This window comes from Aquila chrysaetos, chromosome 11 (genome assembly GCF_900496995.4).
Source record: "Aquila chrysaetos chrysaetos chromosome 11, bAquChr1.4, whole genome shotgun sequence".
Classification (NCBI taxonomy): domain Eukaryota; kingdom Metazoa; phylum Chordata; class Aves; order Accipitriformes; family Accipitridae; genus Aquila; species Aquila chrysaetos.
The window spans coordinates 19337394-19360591 of NC_044014.1; the positions used below are offsets into that span (position 1 = coordinate 19337394).

The 23198-nt window shown below is 41.2% G+C and overlaps 1 protein-coding gene and 1 long non-coding RNA gene across 3 annotated transcripts; one reads left to right on the forward strand and one right to left on the reverse strand.

Annotated features, from left to right (window-relative positions):
* Positions 1-808: 808 nt before the first annotated feature.
* LOC121233660 lies at positions 809-19257 on the reverse strand. The gene is made up of 3 exons (XR_005933591.1): positions 19240-19257; positions 13016-13068; positions 809-2852 (listed from the first exon to the last, which is right to left on the reverse strand). It is a non-coding gene; the product is annotated as an uncharacterized LOC121233660 (long non-coding RNA).
* PPP1R3C (protein phosphatase 1 regulatory subunit 3C) lies at positions 18762-23198 on the forward strand. Of its 2 annotated transcripts, none has more exons than XM_030031263.2 (2): positions 18762-18865; positions 20644-23198. In XM_030031263.2, the coding sequence occupies exons 1-2, from the start codon at positions 18852-18854 to the stop codon at positions 21587-21589; spliced, it is 960 nt and encodes a 319-aa protein (XP_029887123.1). In that variant the 5' UTR covers positions 18762-18851; the 3' UTR covers positions 21590-23198. The 2 variants fall into 2 exon arrangements, with proteins under 2 accessions (XP_029887123.1, XP_029887125.1); XM_030031265.2 differs by lacking the exon at positions 18762-18865 and adding an exon at positions 19028-19248.

Sequence of the window (23198 nt, forward strand, 5' to 3'; positions counted from 1 at the left end):
AAACATAAAAATCCTAAGACTTGCTGTGAAGAATATATTTATGCAGATTTTTAACTGGGTGACAGAAAGTAGGAAGCAGGTTCAAGAGGTTATTGGGATCACACTCTAATGGTCACAAATTGTCGGTAAAACCCCATAAAAATAATTTTTTTTTTTTTAAAAGAGGAGGCTTGTGGGAAGTGAACACAGTTATGTATATGTCCTGCTAAGCATAAGTTATCACAGAGCTAAACCAACACATGACAACTAGAAACTTTTCCTTTGGGATGATTTTTCCAACATCTTATAATTCACTGTAAGCAGTAATAATGTATTTATACATTGTGCGAGGGATATTCTTGGAGAAAAAAAGTTTTGTGATCCATTAAAACAATTCTTATGTTCCTGCAAGCAAAGTTTAAATCTCCATCCAAAGATATTTTTCCCTGTAATGGATAAATCTCAAAAGACTTGGACATTTACCAGGTAAACATATTTGCATTCCTACCTGAATGCAGAGTAGGCAGCCACACTGCATTTAAGGGACTAATCCTCACTTAAGGGACACCTTCTATTTCATTTATTTGTTCCATGAGTAAATTGAAGACAGAATCTATTTATCAGACCTCTCAGATCAAAGCAAAGCAACACAACAGTTGGTTATACCTTAAATTTAATGTAGAATTGGGCCTAACAAAACTTGGAAAACCCTAGGTGGTCAAAAAGTTCTAAAATAATTGTATATTTGAACTGTCTTAAGAGCAAGCTAAATTGCAAAACTGAATTAAAAGTAATTAATTTGGCTTGATTTTGAGACTCTGCCACGTTGGTCTCTATTTTTGTATTTATTACCTGGCTAAGTGCGTGCAAGAAAAAAATATTCCAACAGTTTCACTAATGCTATACAAAGGGTTTATTGGATTTTACACTAGCGTATATTACTACAAAGATTCAGTGAGTATTTAGCACAAGGATGGGCACTGAAACATGATAGCAGACTAACTCCTTATCTATAGCAGGGTTTTTTTTTGTATTATGTCTACGTAGGCTACAAAAAAAGATTCATCCTTGTTTTCCATTCATTCATTGACAGATTATTAATGTTATGTTCAAAGACACCTTACCAGCTACAAATGCTGATACATTACCAAAGTTCAAACTATTTAACTGTTGTGATTTTTATATTTTCACTTGGATTACCTTTTACATGCAGATTCACAGAATTATTGAATAGACGAGTGAATTGCTTCCTTTTCAACTGCTTACTAAAAACAGCTATTAAAACATTTTAAAAGTAAAATGTCTTGGACATCAGTGCCACACAAAAACCATGTGTAAAGCAATTTTTAAATTGATTTCTTAATTGAAAGAAGAGTTAGTAGATTGGTAGGCTTTGTTTATTGCCAATATAATACATTTAAAGGATGGGAAAATATTAGCAAATTAAGTATTGTTGCTTTCTATCACAGTTGAGTGATGTAAACGAATGGCAATGTACCATTCATTTATGTACATACCAAAACCTTTTTCTGGATTTTGTATTTTCTAGCAAGAGAGGGAAAATTTTAAGTGCTTTATTCAAACAGTTTATTCTAGGATTATTTCTGTGATCCACTTCTTTCTGTAATTCTTTATAAGCGACTGAGGTGGTTCTTCTGCACATATTATAGGAAGCCTTATAACAGTAACTTATGTCCTTATTGATCCATGGAAAATAATATTTCCATTCATTCCAGAAAATTACTGGTTTTCTTCTTGTATCAAACACACCTTGATTGTTGAACTGTTGCCTTATGGTCACTTTCAAGATCATGGTTACACAGTGATACAATCCAGCTGCCTAAAAATAGTAAAGAGTAGTGCTTGTATTTCACCTGGGACTGTGATTATTTTGCATAGCCTTGTACCCGCTGAGTGCTTAGCCAGTACAGCCAGTGCCTAACACCTGATAAATTCCTCTTTAGATGGCAACATTTTTGAGTGTGTAGGGTAAGCCTATGTCATGGGGGGTTTTTAGCTATCTGGGAAATATATTTAAAAGTTACCCTTTTTGTATTTTAGAGTTGACTGAATACATTTCTATAAAATTAAAAAATAGGCCCTTTTAACTTTATAGAGTTACATAAATGCTAACTATTGCTGTTAAGATGAAGTTACACAGGATGCCATTTCAAGAGCAAGGTTACTTGGGGTTAAAACTAAATATGTCTCAGCTTCTATCACTCTGGAGTCCTTCCAGGAGAGTGAGTGGTCATCCTTCTCCCTTTCCTTTTCACTTCTTTGCCTCATCTGGCCAGGCCCTTTGGTCTTCAAGATAGGATCTCAAAGTACTTAGCTGGAGTCTCCTACCTCACTTCACCAATACGTGCCCAGTGGGAGCCTATTTTACTTTCCAGATCTACCTCGTAACCTGAACAATTTCAAAACTGGAAACAGAACAGTGGAATGGAAGATTAGATTGGTGTGGAGGCAGTGAGCATGACTAAGATCTTAAAACCTTAAAGACATCTGAAATGCCATCACTGCACGCAATATATGTGCACACAAAATAAATGCCCCATAGGCATGTAATGGTGAAATAGCTTTCTCCTGGTAGGTTAGTCACTGTTTTTCTTCAGAAATGATTTCACTGATGATCCTTTCTTTATTGTCTGGACAGCTCATGCAGCAGAGCTACTCCTATCTTTGTTGATACTGTCCATGTATGGAAACTCTTCACTGTGGACCAGAATAGCCCCTGCAGTGTAGATGGGGACATAGCACCCAGCCATTTATTGTGGCCCTCTTAGCTTGTAAACAAAAATCCTATGCAACAGATAAGCGCTGGACGGAAGTTGGCCTCATTTGTATTTGTTCCAAGTTAAATGATATTCCTTGAAAAAAAAATATGAAATGCATGCTAGTCACTAGGGATCTTTAATTGTAGGCAAACAAATTATTTTTATCATTTGAGTTAGTTTGATGCAACCAGCAAAGTGCCTAGTGTCAGCCAGGTATTCAGAGCAGAGCAGAGCACTGTAGAACTTACGACAGCATATGTGGGAGAGTACACAATCGCCACAGGGACTTTCTTCTCTATTTAGACACTTTATAACAGTATCTAATAATTTTATTAGGAATATCAGTTTCCCATTTTATAGCTAGATCAAGTGATCTGAAAGCAGTCTGTTCGATGTAGCAAAGATCTGAGTGACCACAGTGCAGACTTTTCTTATCAGAATAACAGATACATGCCTGCCCTCACGCTACTAGCATTTTATCCAAGACAGAACAATCACAGTAAGGAAACATCAAAAGGTCTTAGGAATCCTCCAATTTAGCCAAAATAGCTTTTAGCAAAACAAAATTGGAACCAATTAAAATCATACTTTTTCTGAGCTATTCTCACTTGGTATCTGCTCAGGTAACACAGAGAGGGCAGCGTTGGAAAGTTAGATTCACCTTATAGAGAGTATGAAGTAGAAACTGTCCCTTGCATCTAACAGCACAGCAGCACCAGCTTCTGGGAGAGAATTGCTTTGCTTTTAGTAGAGATCTCACAGAGTCCTGTAGGTGTAGCTCACCTTAGCTAAGAGCTGAATCAGTCATTTTTTTCCCCAGGTGGCCTGGCTCTGGCTAGCAAAGTATTATAAAATTTTGAGAACTCATGTTGGCTTACATAGAGAGACCTGCGTGTGGGAAGTTCAGTAACATACCTAAGTGCTTTGCTAAATAAGCTGGCCAACCTCCCAGGCCCTTTAGGATAGGAAAGGAAACCAAAGGCTTTGCTTCTGGGCCAGGCAGTTCTGCTGGGGGAGGCCTGAAGTTCTGCATGGGCAGAAGGGGTAGAGAAATAAATCTTGCTATAGATTCCCTCAGCTAACATTCCTCAGTACAGTTTTATTTATCTATGGACAGATTTATAATGTACTTTGATGCTGAGCTCATAACATTCTTAAAAGGAATATTTAATAAGCCCCTGAAGAGAAGAACCAGTTCTTGTATAAAATCAGAGACATTATGTTTCAGTATAGTAAGAAATTAAACAAGTATTCATGCTGAAAAAAGCTATGGGAAACTATACTAGCTAAATCTAAATTACGCATTAACGGCTGCCCTGAGACCACTCTCTAAAGTAACAATCTTGTCAGTCAGATGCCGACTTGGAAGCACAGGCTAAGAGATGGTGTGAGCTGGTCCCTCACAGTGCTGAAAGTCCAGCACCTGAGGCCACCAAGGCTGCAGGCTGCAAGCAACTTGTGAGGCAGCAGGATGGATGGAAGATGGACAGGGAGTACAGCACTGCTGCATGGTCAAAGCGGCATATATACAGTTGTTTTGTCTTTTTTTACGGAGGTAGTTCGCCTGTAGAGATGGTAGAAGAGTTCACTGTAGATATGGTAAAAGAGTTAACTCAAGAATGAAAGGGGAGTTACGTATAAGCAGATGTGCTGCAAAGTGATATTAGAACCACCCAAACAGTTGTATCGGCAGAATGGAGTAGTCATAACCTTGCTATTATTATTGGTCTGAGCATCAGAAATGCATGAACTCCAAGCTATGCTTCCACACAGGTCAAGCTCGTAGTGTTCTTCAAGCTAGAGATCTGTATATATGGACAAAAGTCAGCTTGGGACAGCACTGAAACTCATCCTTTAGGAAGGACAAGACTAAGGAACCAGATGTGACCTTTAGTTACTGAACTACTTCAGAAATATATTTCTTCTTTACAAAGAAACAAGGAATCCAAGACTGTCTATGTTTGTATTTTGAAATTGCCCGGTTACTGATTTTTTTAATTTCTAAGTAACACTTTGTCCAAATACTTTAGACAGAGGATTTATTGGCCGGTATTCTTTCTTAGGCAAACTGCCAGTGTCCTCTTTTAAACCTCTGCTTCTGCTGCAGCTGATCCCAGCACAAATGTGAAGGCTTAGGTGAACTTCATATTCCCCGGACAGAGCTTCCAAACTTATATTGTGTAAAAGCTTGATATAGCACCTCTGTATCTATATTGGGAGGAGCTGTGTAAAGCAGCTAGATATGTGGTTATTGTGAGTGCTGGCAAATTCTGCTGCTTTTTTCACTCCTGATGCCAAGCACTCTGATATATCTTGGAACACAGCCGGTGCTATTTGGAAACCCTGCCTTCTGCCCACTGTTCAGGAAAAAAGAAGTTGAGTGAAGAGAAACCAACACAAACACGATGTGCATTATGTGTCAAAAAGTTTCAAACCAGAATTCAAAATCAGTGAAAGACCTTGATTTTTCAGGGCAAAATGGTGCTTTTGTTTTGATAACACCTGCCTTAGAAATATGGCTAAGAAATTAACTTGTAATTCTGCACACAGGCTATTTTGTACCTTGATCTTTTGCAAAACACTGGGGCACTTAAAATTAATGGATGGAAACATTAGCATAAGTGCTAACCAAGAATCCCAAACAACAAAACCCAGTGAATATATAAAAAAAAGTCTCAGAATTTCAGGTGGGGGGAATATTTTCACCAGTGTGTGACAATTATCTGCACTTTGTGGCTGCTTAATAGGAAAATTTACCTTGCTTCTCTTATAGGAAAAAGTATGTTTGTAAAAAGCCAAACAATAACACCTTTTCCAGGGACTGATCACAGAGAAGAGAAAGACCTTCCATAATTTCTTGGTATCTTGACTGGTGTTCATTTCACATTCTGCCTTTCAATTCAGGGACCTCTAAACAGCTTACTAACGACCAATTTTTCCATCAGCTATCAGAAGGTTTTACATCATCAAGTGATTAACAAGGAAAAATATGACAGAGATAGGGGAACTGGTTTTTATGTTTGCAGCTTAGCTTGGGCATGTTGTGTTGTGCTGTGTTCAAACAGCAACTTGATGTGGGCATTGACATTCCAGGCTAAATTCAGAAGGAATTCAAAGCAAGGCCACAGTGACCTGCAGGGACTTACTTGTACATTCTTTTCCTTTGCTATGTGCCTTTTACCACCTTCTGTCACTCTCCCACATTTACCCATATGAAACTAACACACTCCTATTTTTAAATTGCTTCTGAATTTGATCTAGACCCTTTCCTTAAAAGATATATTCATGGTTGTGCATTTGAGCTGCTGAATTGTTCGCAGCAGACCCAGTGACATGCAAACCTTGTTTTTGCATCTGACATGTTAGCATATGGTAAGTCTAATAGCACACTTAAGAGTGAGGCACCACTTTGGAGCTGACAGGCTGCTAGCATTCTAAGCTGCTGCTCAGCTGTAACTGAGAACATGACTGCTCTTAGTCATTTTTCAGGGCAAAGAAGAGCATCTGAAATCCCGCTGTGGCTTCAGCAAACCTCTTTGACATGACCCAGAATGAATTAGAAAGACTCACTGAATCAATTCTTGGCTGTCTTCTGTTAGCTACAGGTGAGAGGAGGCAAGGATGGATCTGATCCCTTCCCCTCGTGTCAGGGCAAGAACGGCAGGCTGAGGCCCCTGTTATATTCCCTCCAGCAACCTGCCTTGCCTCAATTCAGTGATGAGTTTTCCACTGTGGAGTGTTTTTTATATGGATGTGTGACCCCAGCCCCAAGGCTGGCACACACAGCAGCTACACGTGCTGGGTATTGGCACAGCTCCTCTAACTGCAGGGACAAAAAAAAAAAAAGAGCAGTAGTAGGAGGAATGGAATGGCAGGAAAATGTGCCTCTTAAAATGTCAAGCACCACTTTAGCTCTCACCTTTTGCTAACATTTGTGTTGCATCACTTGAAACACAAGGCAAAGTGAACAGAGCAAAGGAAGGCCAGTGGCCAACATCACCTCTGAATTAGGGCCCTCGGGCTTAGCACTGCTCAAGGACACTGAAAAGTTTTTAAATAAAACTCAAGACAGAATTTCTGCCAGAGTAGTGATGATTAGATAAAATCAAATGTGCCTACAAAACACTTAACTGCAGTGAAAATACGGAATTTATGAAGACTTAAAATTTCCCTTCATATTTAGGCAATATATCTAAATAAAGAGATTTTTTGCTTAGTTTTTTCTTGGCACATGTTACATTTAATTTATGACATATGTGGTGGGAGGAAATGACCAACGTGAACTGGCAGTGCTCTCTTCTTGTTCCCCTTTGAGGAAAGTATAGGACACCATAGCAAAGTGTCGTGTCAGTACCCGTTCTGGGACACTGCTCAGAGACAGAACAAAGCCTCTGAGATATGGAGCCTCTAACTCAGCTTATTTCCTAGCCTGGCATCCATTTTTTTCCATCACTGTTTCTTCCTGCTCCAAGTTAGACCCAATTTAATAGATAATTCCAGACATTCCTATTCAAAAGTGTCCCCTGGCAGGAAACCAGTGCCCTATTTTTCAGATTTTTTTTTCAAAAAAGCAAACTAAGCTTTTTCTTGGAATGCATGCTCATATCTCTCTTACCCACTCTAAATCCATGCATACACTTTTTGCATCAGCCGTCCTATCACCTGCCTTCTGAGTCAGGCTACCAAAGACAAATTTAAGGTGGATGAGTAGTCAATTATCTGCAAGAATGAAGTCTCAGTCGGTAATTGAACTCATCTACTCATAAGACTTAAAAAAGGAAGAAAACTGGCTTTAGATATGATGCTATGTATCAGCAATGGAGTCATAATACGTTTCGGTAGTCTTACCCTGCTAAAATATGCTGACTCAACAGTTAAAATATTGTACAACATAACAGTGGCTCAAAGAATTCTACAGTAGTTTGGCTATAGGTTGTTGGACTGTATATAGTACAGGTATATCTGTAAGTCTCCTTTCCCTCCTGCTAGAAGGAGGATGATCTTTGACCATATGACTCTTTTGATAAGGCATGAAAATATCATCATTCAGCTGTGAAATTTATACCAATATTAATCTGCTGGGAAAGTAGCAGATTTGCTCAGCTGGTCTGCTGAACCACTTCTTCTGCAATAAAAAAATACAGACAGATGAAATAAATATTAGGCAACACTTCTTGAAACTATCATAGGTTTTTTACACTGTTTCTGTTACAGCATTGCAACAGATTGGTGTTGGTTATCACCATTCAAGCTGATTGAATGATACTGGCACTGAAGTACAGAAACCCACATATTCAAAGGAACCTCATGCTCCATTAAATTTGTGCAAACTATTGTGGCTGATGATGCACAGTGAAAGTAGAATTGTCTTAAAACTCGGAGCACCTCTCACTGAATGGCTTTCTAAGCATCTCCTTGCCCCATCAAGTAAAGACTTGTAGTAGGAGTTTCAAGTGGGAGTTTCCACCCTTATTATTACTTGTATTGTAAGGATTACACACTGAGTGTAGTAACATTGTTCTGGGAACGATCTTCAGGAGTATAATTACTCTTTCAAATTCATATGGATAAAGAAAGGAAATGATCCCAAGAACAGAGGACCTCAAAGACCCATGAAAGCAAGAGGAATATCTCTGTTGACTTAGCTGAGAACCTATCATTAGAAATGTCAGCTCCAGAATCATGGCGGGGACCTTCTATATTTATATGGTAACAAGTTATTCATCACTTCACACTAGTTTGATGTGCTTACACTGGAGTAGGTCTCATTTTTTCAGAAAATCTGCTGTTTCATTAGGCACAGTTGTTTATAATCAACATTGTATCCAATTCTAATGGGTTTATACAGTTTAAACAAAATAGAGATTAATGCCTGATTTTGATAAAAATGGTAGAAAGAAGGTTTTGCTAATTTCAACAAACTGATGTAAAAAAAAAAAGTCTGAGTCCAGGAAGCTCCCTCCCTTGGACAGAATGACCTTTACCTGCAAGAGGGGATTGATTTACCTTTGTTTTTGTATATGGCTGTAAAAAAAAACCAGGGCACAAGCATAAGCCTGGAATGCAATTTACAAAATCTATAGTGTGCTATAAACTATATTATGTATTTTTAAAGTTCTACATGCCATTTAAAAACACAGAGGACAAAACTAATGCTATATTACCTGTAAAACTTATAACAACGGATGCTAGAAGTAGGGCATACTAGAAGAGACATTACATACCAATGAGTCTAAGGATGATCTAGACCTTTTGATTTAGAACAAGATCAATGACAGAAAGCATGGGCACTCTCCTGTGCACAGAATCTTTTTATAGAGATTTGACAATAGTCAAGAATACGTTTAGACTTGTGAAGCTTTAGGATGTAGCATATGAATCAGCAATCTTGTTTTTTGGATGAACAGATAATGAATCATCACTTCTCTTCTCTATCTGTTCTTATGTTGTGTTACATAAAAGGGCCAGGCATACTATTTTAGTTTCTGGTATTATACCTGCAGGGCATTCATAACCTGGTTTTGGAGCTACCAGCCCTGATAATAAGGTGTCATTTCTAAACCAGAGACATTCCATTGACCAACACCCCATCCCGCTTTCAACATTGCTGTGCTATGACTAGCAGAGAAGTTTCTCCTTAAATACCTTCTTCATGGGATATTCCAATACAGATGGTATGAATTATGAATATGGCTATTATCTGGAGAAGCCAAATGTGTAATGCATGATGGCAGTAATAAAACTGATACATCATTTCTATGCTACCATTTTTATACAGAGCTAGAATTTATTTTCTCTCATGCTCACTGCCTTTATGACTACCCTGAGAAGAAAAGCTACAAATGGAGCAACTTTCCTTTCCCTTGGGAGACAGAGAGTTTAAAAGTTAGCATTCTGGGTTGGATGGAAACAGATTTATTAAAATTTATTTTGTAAATATTTTACTTCCTCCCATTTCCTCCCTTACTCCCAAAGGACAGAATCACAACTTCCTCTCCCATAACAGCCAGTTGATATGGCCAGGCATTCACTGGCTCAGGAGATAACTTGCTCCTGCCCTATCAACAGTCTGCAAACTGCCTTTACTGGAATCCATTTATCTCAGCCTTTCCTGTTAGAGCTATGCAGCTTTGCATACATAAATATACTGCAGGGAAATATACAGGCATATGAAAAAGGATCAGGAACTTTAGGATGGGGTTTCCCTAACCCAGGAGGAGGACATGAATGCCATGCCACCCATGCCATGCATTATTTTGTGTCCCGTCTCATTCTCTGGGAAGGGGTCCCTGGTAACTCCCTGCTAAAGGCAAAGAGAAGGTTGGGGTTTTTTAAAAAAACAGTTATGTTTCCAAGAACCACTCTGATGAACATTTATTCCTCTAAACATTCCAATTTTGTAACAAAGAAAAATTTCTAACTACCCCTAGTTAAGAGAACCTTTTCCCTTTTTACTAGTCTGGGAATAAAAACAGAATTCATTTTCCTCTCCAACACACTCAGTGCTTTCTCCTTCAGAGGGAAGTCCTCAGATAACTCCTCATATCCTTAAATAGTACATTATGACTAGTAAATGTATGTCAGTGTCACCGAGGTGAGATCTATGCTTTCGTAGTAGAGTGCAAGTTAGATGAAGTTAGTGCATGAGCTGTGTTTTCCTCAATGAACAAAGTCATCCACTTGCCTGGTTAACACAGTGGCTAAAAAGAACTAGCCAGGAAGAATATGTGTGGGTTAGACTAGCATTTGAGGAACCTTAAGTGGTTTGAAGCAAATTTTTGTTGGTGTGGTGTAGGAACAGCATGGTGAAAGAGTGGCTGTGATTTTTTGCATTAGATGCCTTTTTAATGGGCTTCAGAAAGAAAAACTGAAAGGTTGCCAGCCTCAATGCTCAAGTGAGATGAGGTAAAGTAGTAATGAAAATCTTAGTGGCTTTTGCTAAGCTATCAGGGCAATAAGCCTTGGGTAAATGATTACGGGAGATAAAGTGGAAGCGTGGTGAACCAGTTTAGTAGACTTGGAGCCAGAAGGGATGAGAAGGTGAAATGTAAATTGACAGCATGAGAAGTCACACAACCAAAATGAATTAGAAGAAATAGGAAGATGGAAGCAGCAACATGTGTGGAAATAAAGATGAGGAAGATCTTAAGATGTAGTGTTGAAGAAAAAGCCTCCAAAGAGGTTTGAAGTTGGCCTATCCATGACAGCAAGCAAAGCAAATAGTTTCTGTATCAGCATTTTGGGGAGAACTTTTTTTGAGTTTCACAGATAAGTGTGAACAGGTGTCATTTGGAAATGGAGGCAGATGTTAAATCAAAATGCCTGAAGGCCTGAAAGAAAGATTGCAATAGTCTGTTTACAGAAGTGCAATATCCCTTCCATACATGACTGAAATCATATATGAGAGAGAATGATTTCCAAAACTGCCAGATTTGGAACAAAGAGTGATGAAAAGCATCCCCCAACCCACAAATAAAATGTAACTTATGTATGCCAAAATACCAATGAGATAACTGCTGTTTCCCAAACAAACCAAACAGCCCTGAAGAAATTGCACAAATTTCTATGTACCAACCTGTACAGAGGCTTTGCCACAGCAAACAAAGAAGTTCTGCTTGTGCTCTATGTATGAGAGAACACCATGGACCTTGTTTAAAATCCTGAAATAAAGGCCAAGGGAAGTGATTATTCTCCTCCATGGGGCACTTGTGAGGTTGCATCTAGAGAACTGTGTCCAGTTTTGGGTCCCTCAATAAGAAAGCCTCATGGACTAACTGGGGTGAAACCAGTGGAGGGTCACCAAGACAGTTAGGGGACTGCAACGTGCTGCACAAGGTGAGGCTGAGGGAGCTGAGTTTGCTTAACTTGCAGAAGAAAAGGCTAAGTAACAGTGGGTCAGAGTGCAGCCTCCCACTACTGAAAGAGGGAGTAGAGAGAAGATGGAGCCAGACTTTCCCCCCGAGATGTACAGCAAAAGGAAAAAAGTCAGCGGTCATGTGTTGCAGCAAAGGAATTCCAGATAGATAAATGGAAGAAATTATAAGAATGGTTAAGCACTGGCACAGGTTGCCTAGAGAAGCTGTGGACTCTGTCCTTGGAGGTATTAAAAGCTCAGCTGGACAAGCAACATGAGCAGCCAGATCTAACTTTGAAGCTAGTCCTGTTTTGAGGAGGAGACTGGATTAGATGACCTCAGAAGGTCTCTTGCAACCTCCATTATTCTATGACTGTAATTCTCCAGAGAAGCATGCAAGATTTTTCTCACTGATTAAATCCATTTTAAAGATTGCAAAACTTACTGTAAGCATTATTGCATATATGGAGCAAGCACATTTTGACAGTAAACTCTCTGTGTTCTGGGAAGCAGCATCCAAGAATAACCCAAGGAAACCAATTTATTGCAAATCTGTTATTTAGCCCACAGACCTTTCTACACTCAGGGCCCTAACTACTTCCCCTCCCATTGCGGGATGAAACAAGACTGATGCTGTTACAGCACTTGGATTTAAGAGCTTCATTCTTTCCAGCAAATCTAAAAATGAAATTAATCTCTTCATGAAATTTGACCCCTGTGAAACTGGGGAAATATACATACATACATATATATATTTATGTTGTGCATCCAAAAAGGATAACTAGGTCAGATTCTAGGAAACTCCGATTTTACAGCTGAAGTGATTAGAAATTAGACTAAATCTGAAAGAGAAAAGGTTCTTTTGTCTCTTAGACCTATGCCATAGGGGAGCTTCCCCCCCCGCCACATAGCAAATGCAAGAAAAACTTGACACAGAATTTCACTGTACTGATTTCCAAGCCCTGTTCTTCTCTTGTGATACACAAGACAAAAACAACCTTGTAAGAGAACCTAAAATACAGGCATGGATCATGTCTCTTGGGTGGCAGAACAAGAAAAGGGGCATTATTCAGACTGTTAAAAATCTTCAAGACACTCTGGGTGAACATATTGCAGATGTTAGCTGGGCCGCTGTCAGATATAGCAATGCTCATTCAGGATGAAGGTTTTCATTCAACATAAGTCTTATGGGAATGGTAACCATATTGAAAAATCATGTGGCTCCTGCAAGGCTGTAAGGAATTGTTCACATGTGGATAAAGAAATCACATTTCTGCTTGAAAGATAGCAAAGAACGAGAATACTTCCCACATAGCTGATGGAAGTGTCTACTCAACCAATGTTTCCTTGGTCACACAGAATTAAAGATAAACCCAATTGCACAAAGCAGCATTTCACTTACTGTTTTCTTTGGAAAAGACTACCGATCAGCAGAGGTAACTCCTCCACCTGGGCCTAGGAAACAGAATAGAGAATAAACACTGATTATCTATACACAGCAACAAGATTTATATTTATGAAACATTTGGCCACAGAATCTCAAGGTTCAACCTTCTTGGGTGTGTGGTTAAAAAAAAAAACCCACAAAAAATGAGAAAAGAAATGTAGTTTCAAAAAATACTGAAATACCACATTCCGTTCAAACATCTAGAAAGGCCTTTGCATTATCAAAAACTAGTCTGTATTCATAAGCCAGATTTATACTCATGTATAAAATATATGTATGTGTTTTGTTTTCTGCACCCTTGTGAATCGTTCACTGGAAGTTCAGATTATTCCAAGAATGAATACCTACATTCATGTTCTTCCTTCTTTCAGTTTTTCTTTCCCTTTTTACTCTAAGTAGCAGCAATTTATAAGTAACATGGCATTGTCTTTATTTCATCAGTTGCTTACTACATACAACCAAAGCAATGATACTTTTAAAAGGCTGCATTTTGCATAAAAGCTGTTTAAGGGAATCTTGCTCGAAATATCCTGAATTTAATATGATCACATTACACAAAATATTGAAGCAGCTTGAGATACATTTTCTTGCTTTTTCTATGTCAGTTGTTTCAGAAAGCAATGCACTTCTCTTGCACTATGCATTTCCAAAGCGATGACTCATTTACCATTGACTAATCTGTCATTAATCAGTCTTAATAAGATTAGACATTTAAAATCAATTTCTAGCTTCTAATTCAGTCCAAAGCTTTCAGTTTCTAGGAATTTAAATGCCTTTGAATTTAACCTTACAAAGTTCTGAGACCCAGTACTGGCAAGAACTTTTGCTATTGACTTAAAAAAGAACCAGACCTAGACCCCGTGCCAGTGCTTAAAGAGTTAGGCCTACATCGTATCCTGGTGAGACTGATTATCCTTATAATCACTGTAAGAGAACATAAACCCCACCCATCTTTGCATAATTTCTTGATGACTTTGGCTGCACGCTGCTTGCCCCTTTCCAGGGGTTGGGTGTATTCTGCCAGGCAGATCTGTGAAAGGCCTGATTTCTACAAGCAAGCTGCAACTGGGTAGAAAATGGTTTTACTGTTCTGTCAAAGTCTGAGTTTTCTAACATTGTCTAATAATGCAATATCTAGAAAAGTTATACATTTCTGAAAAATTACTATTCCCATCCCCAACTTCATGTCATTTTGTCTTTTTGAAATGTTTCATTTTATTTTTTACTTTCTTTCTTTCAAAATTTAAAGTTTATTCCAAAAGCAGCATATTCCAAACAAACATGGTTTAGCAGCAATTTCATCCTGAATGATACCAACAAAAAATGCTCTCAGAGTCTCCCAAAGCATAGCAGTATCACCATGATAAAGAGGAGTTTTGTGGGCACTAGAATATTTCTTTTCCAGACTTTCTGTAATTTGTCTGTTAACAGGTGGTCACAAGTTACTGATGTCCTCTTGGTGAGGGGATCCCAAAGGCTCAAGCATGTTAGGTCTGGCTGAACCATGAGGAATGGGGTAATAAAAATTCTAAAAAGATCAAAAACTTACTTATTCCTCATGTGGACTGTGCCAGTGCTGAAGGAATCCCCAAAAACAACAATGGAGTTTCCCAGGACAAGTTTCCTTGGTATATATTTGTAACCATTAGGAATTTTCAAAGTTCCCCAAAAGGCTCTGAGAAGCAAGTAAATAAAATAACCTTCTATTAAGACTAAATAAGCCTTCTGCTCACTGTATTTCATCGCATAAATCACTGATTTTAAATTTTCAAAGGCTCAGAGGCTCAACTCAGTTTGGACTTCACTAGTCTTGCGATGTACCTGAATAATTACTACTTGCATCGCAGTCACATTCATAGAAACCTGCTGCCCAGCTTCATAGATAACACATGTTTACAAAGATTAGTCTTAGTAGCAGAGAGTGAATATTGAACAGAAGAGCTCAATTCAAGAAAAAAAAAGCAATCTGTTGTATACCTTGCATGACTGCGCTGTCCCCTGACCTAATGGACCATGTCTGTCTATTATTACAGATACTCTTTCATTAAAGCTCTGTTTCATTCACAGGTGTTGAGTGATGCTGCAGGAACCAAATATGTGCCAGCCAAAAGAAGGTGGATGTTTTCTGTTTCCTAGTAACCCTGGTGTTTTGCCTTTGCCCTAGCAATTGATTTTAGTCTCAAGCCCCAAATCAAAACCTTCCCTGTTATATTGCATACTATAACTGCATTGAGCTAGCATTGCTCTCCCACCCTGCAAACGGCAACAATTTTTCAAGGGATGCATTACTATGCAAGTAAAATGGAGATTCATATTTTTTTCTCTCTGGACTTTTTTTCCTATAAATGTGGTCGTGACTTAAATTTGCTCTGAGGAAATGCTTGCTTATCTTTGCTTCAAAAGGCTTCAATCAAATGCCAAAGGCCGTGCGACTCTTTCTAAATCCTCAACTGCAACATATCTCCTTTCTTCCCTCCTGGAGCTGTGGGGGACTACAGCAGAGAAGCACAGCGACCGGAGAGTAATGAAGTCAGCGTAAACCACAAAAACCTTGTTTAATTACTCAATTTCAGAATACAGATTGAAAAAAGCAGTTCTTTCATTCTGCTCTGCCGTAAAATAACCAGAGCCAACAAACAAATGACCAAAGTAGCCCATTGCTGCCCGATAGCTGACAGAAATGCACAATCACTCATTATCTGCTCTCAGAGCTGCTGACTGAAAAGCATTACTTAGTTCAGACAGGTGAAGAACAGAGAGAGCCAGAGGGCTGTCCACATATAAAAAAGCACTTGCTGTGGATCTAATACCATGTATTTGTCTTTGAACAGAACAGTGTGAACCCAATTGCCTGCTTGTCACCGAGCAACCTCAGTGAATTCCTTGCAAAGTGAGCCTGTGCCTTACATTGCCTCTGGATCATCTAGGCTGCAAACTCTTTTTAAAAACATACATTTAAAGTTTACTGGGACTATGGTCACTATACTAAAACTGTATTTACTATAGCTAACTTGTTGCAATTAGCTTCTTACATTTCCAGTGCAATGTTTTCAGAAAAAGAACTAGTCTAGGTGGTCAATTTGAGTTTCCTTGTTACAGTCGCAGTTGAAGGTACAACCCCCTATGATGGGGCTTGAATTTATAATCAACCCTGCCCCTTCCAGGAATATATTTCTGCCATTGCTTCTATGTGCACCTACAAATGTCAGGAAAGCTGATATGCCACAAAGTGCTGTCAAATGCACAGTAGGACAAAGATATTTTTCCCTCCGGTGTTCCCATTTTAGCAGCCCTATTTGAAGGCAAGACAGACAGACAGACAGATCTACATTTTAAGCTGCCGATGACAGGAGAGCTGCTGAACCAAAATAACTGGAAACCTGAGTCCTCTATAAAAAGCACAGCAAGGGAATCATCATTGACAGTGCAAACTGGTGTGCTACCTCAGATAACCCCATCGGTTTGCCTCGATGCAGAGACATCTCCTCGGATGAGGAAAGAGTTACCTTGGCTCTGCACAATGCTCTCTGCTTGTATTGGCAACCGGAAACTGGGACACCAGCCTACGGCCGTGAATGTGCTCCAGGTTACCAAGTAGGCACAAAGTTGCTGTCTCCAGTCCATATTTACTGACTTGGGCAATGATCTGCCCATGAAAGGCTCTGTATCTCACTACTATTTTTTTGCTAAGCATGTCACCTTAAATAATCTTTCATGTTGTTTTCTAAGTTGGGCAAAACACGTATTTTAACACAACGGGAACAAAATTTTTTATAGTGGCAAACAGTGCAATGAGCTACTACATAGTAGCAGAAATACGTGTAGCAAAGCCTTGAGGCGACTCCTTTTGTGCAGACTTCAAGCGTGGAATAAAATAATTTCCCAGGTCTTATTTAATGCCTGCACATAGGTAGTGTGATACAGCAGCCCCAGCTGCCGCACGTAGTCCCCAATAACGCAGCAGCCCAGCTAAGCGGTGCCGTGGGGGAAGCTGCATGGACAGAGATTCAAGTAGCACAGGCTCATAAAACTTCTCCAGAGTTATTCACTCATTTTTTATAACAATGGGGAAATACAGGAGATTTGCTAAATGCCAGACATGTGCCTAGTCCTCCCTTAGGCCCACGAGGGATGTTGGGCCCTGCTTACTGCTGCCAGGCAGGCAGCCAGGGCTGAAAGTCTTTGTAGTTCTTCCTAAAGACAAATAAACTCCCTGCAACTAGAAAGGCTTCCAGAGCAGAGGTACTGTTTTCTAGCACTTTCCCTAGGCAAACGATGAGAAAATATCATCTACCTTTGAGAGGGAGCTGGCAGTCACCAAGAGATAAGAAAGATGGAGAAAGGAAAGGAGAGGAAGAGGATGTGAGCGGCAGAGATGTGACTTGAGAAGCGGAGGACTGGGGAAGGTCATCCTGAATAACTGGCGCCAGGGAACAGAGCGGTACTTTCCAAAACCTTGTCTGCATTGCCAGTTAGTGCTTCAGGCTTCATCTGTGTGACACTTGGTGTCATGTACTGGCACGAAAGGCAGGAACTTCAGTCACCAAGGGTCCGAGCTAAGAAACTGAAGTCTTACTGTCCTATGAATACTCGCATTATATGTACAGAGACAGTGTACTGATATGTGTGCCACACATCAGTCAGCAGAAGTCTTCCCTCTCCAGCCCTTTCATGACTGTTTTTTCTCTCTGCTTCTACGTAGCTTGACTCCAAAATGGAGGCATCCTTGTCACCACCTGCCATGCTCACATACTATCTCCTAATAAACTGTCACACATAGCACCAGAGCTTTTGATTTTTTTTCTGCTCACAAATCAGGAACAGAAAAATAATTTGGTGAGCCAGAAAATTCCTGTGTCATCTGTTCATCACTGTCAGGCCCCTTTGCTTCACGTAAAGCACAGGACTTCCTGCTGTTTATTTGTGCGTGGTCTCATCTACTGGTAAGAACTATGAACTCGGAAAATTACAGTTCACAGACTCTGTATCACATCTTTCAGGGCGACTGCAAGTCATCTGTTGCCCTTGGGAAAAGAGCAAATGGGCCAGCGAGAAGGTGACAGCGAAACTGTCGACCCACAGAGGCCGTTAGCAGCCAGGGCACTGTCTATGAAGAGCAGTAACTTGGGGATGGACCTTCTCCGGGTGACTCACAGCCTGCAGAAGACAGCACGCTGCCACCCGCGGGCTGTCCACCCCTCCCGCATCTGCAAGGGCTCGTCAGCCTTGTGAGTCCTGCGCCTGGGGCCTTCGCGGAGGCAGGTAACGCAGCAGCGCTATGGCCAACGCTGCGGGGGCTGCGTTCTACCGACTTTTGTCCCTTCGCTCTAGAAACAGGCAACAGATAGACCGCGGGAACTGCAGCAGGCCTGTCACATCCTCAGACGGTGCCTGCAGATCACCACGCGTGGGAGGTGAAAAGCCATCGGCACCGTTCAAATTAAATGTCCAGAAGTACATTTTCTGGTGGGGGAAAAGCGGGGCGGGGGGGGGGGGGGGAGGCCACCGCGGGTGTCCCTGCGCGGGGGGCGGCACACGGCGCTCGGCAGCCGGGCCAGCCGCCGCCGCACGGCCGGGACACGTGAAGGGGAGGCGGCAGCCGCCCCCCCCCCCCCCCCCCCCCCCCCCCGGGCCGCCGTCACGCACAGCCCCGCCGCGCCGCACCCCACCCCCGCGGGGCCGGAGCCGCCCCTTGGCCGCCCGCCGCGGGAAGGGCCCCATAAAGGCGGCGGCGGCGGCTGTGGCGGGGCGGCGGCGGCGCGGAGCGGCCCCGGGAGCAGCAGGCGGCCCCATGCACTGCAGCAGGTAAGCGCCGCCCGCCCCCCCCCGGCACCGCGGCACGGAGCCGCTCGGCTCCGCCCGCTGCCCCCGCGCCTGCTTTCCCTCCCGTGGTCTTCGGGTTTTTTTTACTGCCTTCGCTCCGTTTTTTTTTTGTTTTTTTTTTTTTTTTTTTTGTAGGTGCGCTCCTCCGGGCCCGCGGAAACAACAGCCCGCGGGCTGCAGCCTTTGGGGCTGCAACGCCTCGAAACTTGCGCCGCTCTCCTCCCCTCCTCTCCCCTCCTCCGGTTTTACGGGTCCTGCAAAAGCGTCCTTACGCCTCTGCGGTGCCCGGCAATGACACTGCTCAGCCCACCGCATCTCTTGCTGGCGGTTCGGTTTTGCCTCTTCTAGCAGCCTACCTTTTTCAGGTTGTGTTGTTGGGTTTTTTTTTGGTTGGTTGGTTGGGTTTTGTCGTTTTGGGGTTCCCCCCCCCCTTTTTTTTTTTGATACTGCAAAAGCTTAGGAGCTGTTGCCCCAGGAGCTGGTCACAAAAGTTGCAGAGAGAGTATTTTTGAAGCCTTAGTTCTTCTCCTATTAAAGCAAAGCAAAACTTGATTAATTTGATGTTGGTACTCTCCTCATCCTACTTATTATGGCAAATACTGCCACAATAAAAAAAGCAAGGAGAAGAATTAAGAGGCCAGCGCAGATGCAGCTTTTTTTGGCAGGGCTCTGGAATACCAGTGAGAGCCCTGGAAAGGAGAAAGCCATTTATTTAAGTGACAAAGCAAATGCTCTGGCTTCCCGTGACTCAACAAAAATCTGCACTTCCAGCAAGGACTGCATCCTTCTTAGAAGGGATGTGCTGCAGTTGAAGCCCATTTTTACAAATATTCAAGCTAACTGGCTTTGAATGGGCCATGTTCTTGCATAGTAATTGTGGTTTTCATCATCTGGGAGGGAGGCTTATGAATAAATCTTTACAAATAAAGCTGTAGCATTCTTACTGAATACTTGCAGTAGGCTTTCGGCATGGACTTTGGGAATTATGAAAAGATGTTTTTAAGCCAGTTCTTGAAGTCTGATGAGGTGAAAAAATAAAGTGTGTGCCCTGCCCCCCCCAACCTGCTTTCTTTTTTGTCCTGTTCACTCAGCAGTCAATGTTAACCGTGCAAGAGAGCTCTGTTACTTAGACCTGGGTTAATAGCTCATTAAAAATTTTTCCAAAGGTGCTTTAGCATTTTTATTTGTCTGAATTAACCAAAACCAGGGTGCCTAACATACATTTATGGTTGTTCAGAGCCACAGTGTGATGGTTCTGCACCAAGGTACATAGCCTCCCATTTGATGCTGTGATGGGATAGGTGACTTGCTTAATATAGTGCTGTCTCTGCTCAGAGGTGAAGCAGCTGATCCAGCTTGCTGGAATTTTAAGACCTGGCTCAGAGTCTCTAAGAGGGAAGCTAAGGTGGATGAGCACTTCCACTGTAACTGGATCTGTTTTAGTGGTTACTAGAATGTTCTTTTCTGTATTTTCAAGGAAATATGTTTAATTGGCTGTCACTAAAATCTATTTTTCAGAGGTTCGGAAAAAGCAAACAAGATGACATTTGAATTGAAAGAGTTCAGAATTAGCAAGAAATGACTGAACAGTCTCACCCTAGTTCCTTAGCTTGAACTGTCCATTTTAATTTAGGCTGCGTTAAAGACGTGCAAAGATGATGCCATGAATAATTAAGACAGCAGATGAAGCAAATACGCATTCTTAAGAAGCTTCTTACCTGATGTAACAAATAATAATGTCCTGTCTTTCTGCTTTGCAGAATGATACAGATCTTGGACCCGAGGCCCTTGCCAAGTTCCATCATGCCCGTGGACGTGGCCATGAGAATATGCTTAGCCCATTCCCCGCCGCTGAAGAGTTTTCTCAGCCCCCTTGAGGACTGCCAAAGAAACAACTTTGTGAACAGATTCAAACCTCTCAGACCGTGTCTTCACATGAAACGTGACTCCGAAGCTCAGAAGAGTGACTGGAACCACTCAGCAGCCCGAGCCAAGAAGCGAGTTGTGTTTGCGGACTCGAAGGGGCTGTCCCTGACGGCGATACACACCTTCTCTGAGTTCCAGGAGCACCCTGGGTGGGATCTTCAGTTTGACCTCTTAGGCATTGAAAACATAACATCTGGCTTAAAGCTACATGAGGAGAAAAACTTGATTCTGGGTTTCCCTCGGCCCTCAGCTGACTACCTGGACTTCAGGAACCGTCTGCAGAAGAACTTGGTCTGCCTGGAGAACTGCACCCTGCAAGAGAAGGTGCTGTCGGGCACTGTGAAAGTAAAAAATGTGAGCTTTGAAAAAAAGGTTCAGGTTCGAATTACCTTTGATACGTGGAAGACTTACACGGACGTTGAGTGTATATACATGAACAATGTTTATAGTGATTCTGAAAATGATACCTTCTCATTTACCATTGACTTGCCTCCTGCCATTTCCCCTGAAGAGAAGATAGAGTTTTGCATTTCTTACCAAAGTGGAGAACATACCTTCTGGGACAATAATGAGGGTCAGAATTACAAGATTCTCCACGCAGAGTGGAAGCCTGATGGTGTTCAGATACCATCTGCCAAGAAAGACTGTGTAGATCTTCAGACTCCAAGGAGAGGACAAGAAAGAGAGCCTGATCAACTAGGCAGTCCGAGGCTGTCCAGTGGTCTCTTTCCCCAGTGGCAGAGCTTGGGTCGGGTTGAAAATTCATCACCATATTGGTGATCAATACTAAGCGAGGAAGCATTCTTCCATTTGGCAACAGAACAGTGTTGGTTTTCTGGTTCACATACTACGTGACGAAACCACCCGGCAGGTTTTGTTGGCTGTCTGAGCAAATCCAAATCCACTAGTCTGTGGGACTTGGTAAACCATATTATGCTACTGAAGTTCTTAGCCAAACCTTATCCTTGGAAGGAAAGAAAACCCAGATAAAACCCACGCGTATGCCACCTACTGTAGAAATAGCATGCCTGTATCTTAAGTATACGCTGCTTGCTTTCTGCTGTTGACTCTCTGGAGTCACTAGGAGAGAGACTCTCGTAAGGAAGTATGGAAGGCGATGGTACCTTAGCAAGCTGTAGTAACTGCATGTGTGAGAGTATGTGTGCATGCGCAGGGATGTTACATGAACGAACATCACAATTCATTTTGCACCTATTAGGAGTGCAGTAGAGATGAGGTGATGCTGTCAGGACAGAAGCTTGCTATGACCCTCTGCGTGCTTGTAACAGAGGCTGGTAGGAATGCATGGCTAGGATTTGTGGCTTCAATACAGGTTAAGAAACTTGGAGAGGATAATGGAAATGTGGGTAAAGGGGAAGAGGTAGGCTGTGCTGTATAACTTGGAGATGTACAGTGTTCTAATTTCTTCTTTCCAAAGCTGGTCTTCTAAATCCCAGGAAACTTCTATGGGATAAAAAGAAGAATACAGAAAACAAGTGGTTTCACATGCAAAGTGAGTGGTGGAAGTGACCGCTGCTTTGGGAAGACATCTCTGTTGTCATTGGCTTTGTGAATAATAAATGTCTTGCATTTGAGAACAAATCTAACCTTGACTTCATCATCCTACTCACTTAGCAGGCAGATGATTACCTTTTGATTTTAAAAGAAAAACGTGCCTTTTTAAAAAGATTTTAAAACCACCCTACATGCCAAAAATAGGGTTAGGTGACAAAACAAAGTGATTTGTAAACTTCCTAGTCTGTAGCAGCATTAGATGATTTGAGTCATCACCTGATCTAATCTTACAGCATCTGACAGTCGAGTGTCCTGCTCCCTATTGCAAAGTTAGCAATGACATGGGCAAGGTCCTTCATATTGAAGATGGTGAATTAGCTGTACTTTGTGAAAGCTAATTTCTTTAAAAGAGCAGGGTTGCTACTAGTTTTTTCTAGACTGAATATAGGCTTGCACATAAATAGGAAACTGCTCTGTTTTATTGTACCTCATTTTTTGAAGTTTTTTTTTTTAGACTTCAGTAAACTAACGTATATTTTGTATCTGCTTATAATTTAGCTGAGCTGGCAAACTGTAAAGGTGATCTGTGTTTCATGCAAGACTTGTGTGAGGAATTGTCCAATATGTGCTCAGCAGATGTGAATACTGGCACACCTTTTAGCTGTACAGAAGTGGTGTTAACATCAAAATATAAATCACATTTTTGCCCATCGCTAAGAAGTGTAATATCCTGAATCTGAAGCTACTAGCAATGCAGCGAGATGATAAATACTAAGGTGAAAGAAGCCTCCTCCACTAATTGCACTTTTTCCCCTATGTAACCCTTGCTGTTACATGTAAACTAGCCATTTTAAGAATAAATTGTATTTTGATA